Raw genomic sequence first — 2,235 nt, forward strand, 5'->3', positions numbered from 1 at the left:
AATTTACAGGTTTGTGTGTTTCAGCAGGTTGGAGCTCAGCTTTGCAGGAGCAAGATTGGGCACACTGAAACTTAAAATGTGTAAAAGTGCAAAACAGTCCTGCAGTACAGTACAACAAATATATATAAACTGTGAATTTAATCATGAAACAGCTCATATCACATTGAGTAACTAGTACTACCTCTTCATAAAATCTCTAAAAGGCTCCAGCTGTTGAGAGCAGCTGTTCCCTCCACCGATGGGTCTTGCAAGGCCAATGCAACTCGAAACAAAAACAAGATGACATGTAGCAAACAGAGGACGGGTTTTATTTCAAATTTACCATGGAGACAAAGCACAGAGTTAACATTGTAAATGTTAACAGAATGTTAGGTCACAGCATTACAGTACTGTCATCACAAAGCAGGATTTCTACGCTGAAAAGAAAGCAGCCGAGTCCTCCGGTTATATCCTTACAGCACAAGTGAACAGTGCAGCGTACAGAGATCAATGGAAGAAAAACTACATGATCTAAACATGCAGCATGAACTATTTTACAATTTGTTTGATAGTTTAACACAACAATGCAATAAATGCATCATAAGCTTCGTCTTGCATGTTCTATTATTATCTACACTTTAAAATCTGATGAATGACAATCTAAAACTTATGACAATTTTTTTTGTTGCTCAAAACAGGAAAAAAAACCTTTTTAATTACACTTCACAAAGTAAGTGGACAATTTTTTTAGTCAGTGGCATAATTTAAGGGAAGAAAATTAACTAAATCGGATGTTAAATATAACTGAGAGCCAATTGGTTAGGAAGAATGAATCTTTACATTTTTAACAGACAATTTTCTGGAGAAAATCGGCCCAGTACACAGTGTATTGGTCCACAAGGGATATGCGCCAATGAGACTGAACCATACACCAAAAGAGAAGAAATATAAAAGATTGCAGCATGTATAAATGAATTTACATGCACTTCTAAACAGAAAAGGGGAAATCTACTGGAAAAATCAAAAATCAAATAAAAAGTAAAAAAGGAATCATAAAACTACAGTTAAATCTAAGGCACAAGTGCACAGATTTATTGCACTTTTTAAATGAAAATCAATTAATTTTAGCCACCAAATGGCAGAATTTATATTTTCAATCACCCCCCGCAACCCCAAAAATGAGAAAGAAAAACAAAACAAAAAAAAAAAACTGAAAAATAATAGCAGATGGTTTGTTGCTATAAATGACATGGCTCTACCATTTGGGGTTCTACAGTCCAACATCTGAACACACAAAGATGCATTTTTCACGAGGGCTCACAGAGTTAGAGACAGTAGAGAAAAACAGACACAAATGGATACGAATCAGTCTATGGCTTGGAAGCTGTGTTTTCCCCAGACTTGTCATCATCTTTGTGCTCTGCGCCTCCATCTTCAATTTCTCCCTCTTCAGCGTTGCCCTGGAACATGTCGTGGGTCCACTTGGGGCTGCCGCCGCTCTTGCGAACCAAGAAGGTGCCCCTGCCACGTGGGTAATTTCCTCTGCCGCGCCCCCGAGTGTCCACCCACTTCATCTCCCCTTCCTTGTCCCGGTCGTCGTGCTGCAGTTAGATGAGAGAGACGTAAATTGAAACTCTCCAACTGGCCACCATGCAGCTTACACTGTCCCAAAATTGCTCACTTATACAGGAAGAGACTGAGTGACATGCCAAGCAACCCACCACCAGTTTTTGTTTTTAACGTGATGTTTACGGGGGCACGTGTATATGAGATCAATGTTAGCACACCTGGAAGTATTTCCGACTCTTGGGGGTGTATTCAGGGTCCCACTCCTCATCCGGGGGCCGTGAAGGGCCGCCCATATTGGGAGGGTTGTTGTTGTTGTTGTTGTTGCCTGGGTAGTTTCCCCGGTTCCATCCTCTTCCTCTCATTCTCGGCTGCTAGTAACAAATACAAGAGAAGAGCAGATAAAGAGGAAACATCAGAGACACATAGAGGAACAAATTCAGGATCACTGGAACACATTGGGACACAAATATAAAAGCTCTAACGTAGACTGAATTGTGGAAACCAGTCATAAAAATAGATTTTACTGTATAATGTGGAATATCATGGAATTTAGGAAATGTTTAGACGAATAAACCGTCCATCTCAATGAAACCATGAAATTCAACTTCAGAACTGCTCTGATAGTTCATTTTACCAGCATTTCACCATTTCAGTTGATAAAAATGATCGTCAGATACCCACAGAAAC

At 39.6% G+C, this 2,235-nt stretch overlaps 1 protein-coding gene across 1 annotated transcript; it reads right to left on the reverse strand.

Moving 5' to 3' along the window:
• Positions 1–483: 483 nt before the first annotated feature.
• LOC107736740 (thyroid hormone receptor-associated protein 3-like) lies at positions 484–1,974 on the reverse strand. The gene is made up of 2 exons (XM_016548098.1): positions 1,767–1,974; positions 484–1,580 (listed from the first exon to the last, which is right to left on the reverse strand). Exons 1-2 carry the CDS (start codon positions 1,908–1,910, stop codon positions 1,350–1,352), a joined length of 375 nt encoding a protein of 124 aa, XP_016403584.1. The 5' UTR covers positions 1,911–1,974; the 3' UTR covers positions 484–1,349.
• Positions 1,975–2,235: the final 261 nt, after the last annotated feature.

The sequence above is a fragment of the Sinocyclocheilus rhinocerous genome, unplaced genomic scaffold (assembly GCF_001515625.1).
Source record: "Sinocyclocheilus rhinocerous isolate Xijiao unplaced genomic scaffold, SAMN03320098_v1.1 C36934929, whole genome shotgun sequence".
NCBI classification, from domain to species: domain Eukaryota; kingdom Metazoa; phylum Chordata; class Actinopteri; order Cypriniformes; family Cyprinidae; genus Sinocyclocheilus; species Sinocyclocheilus rhinocerous.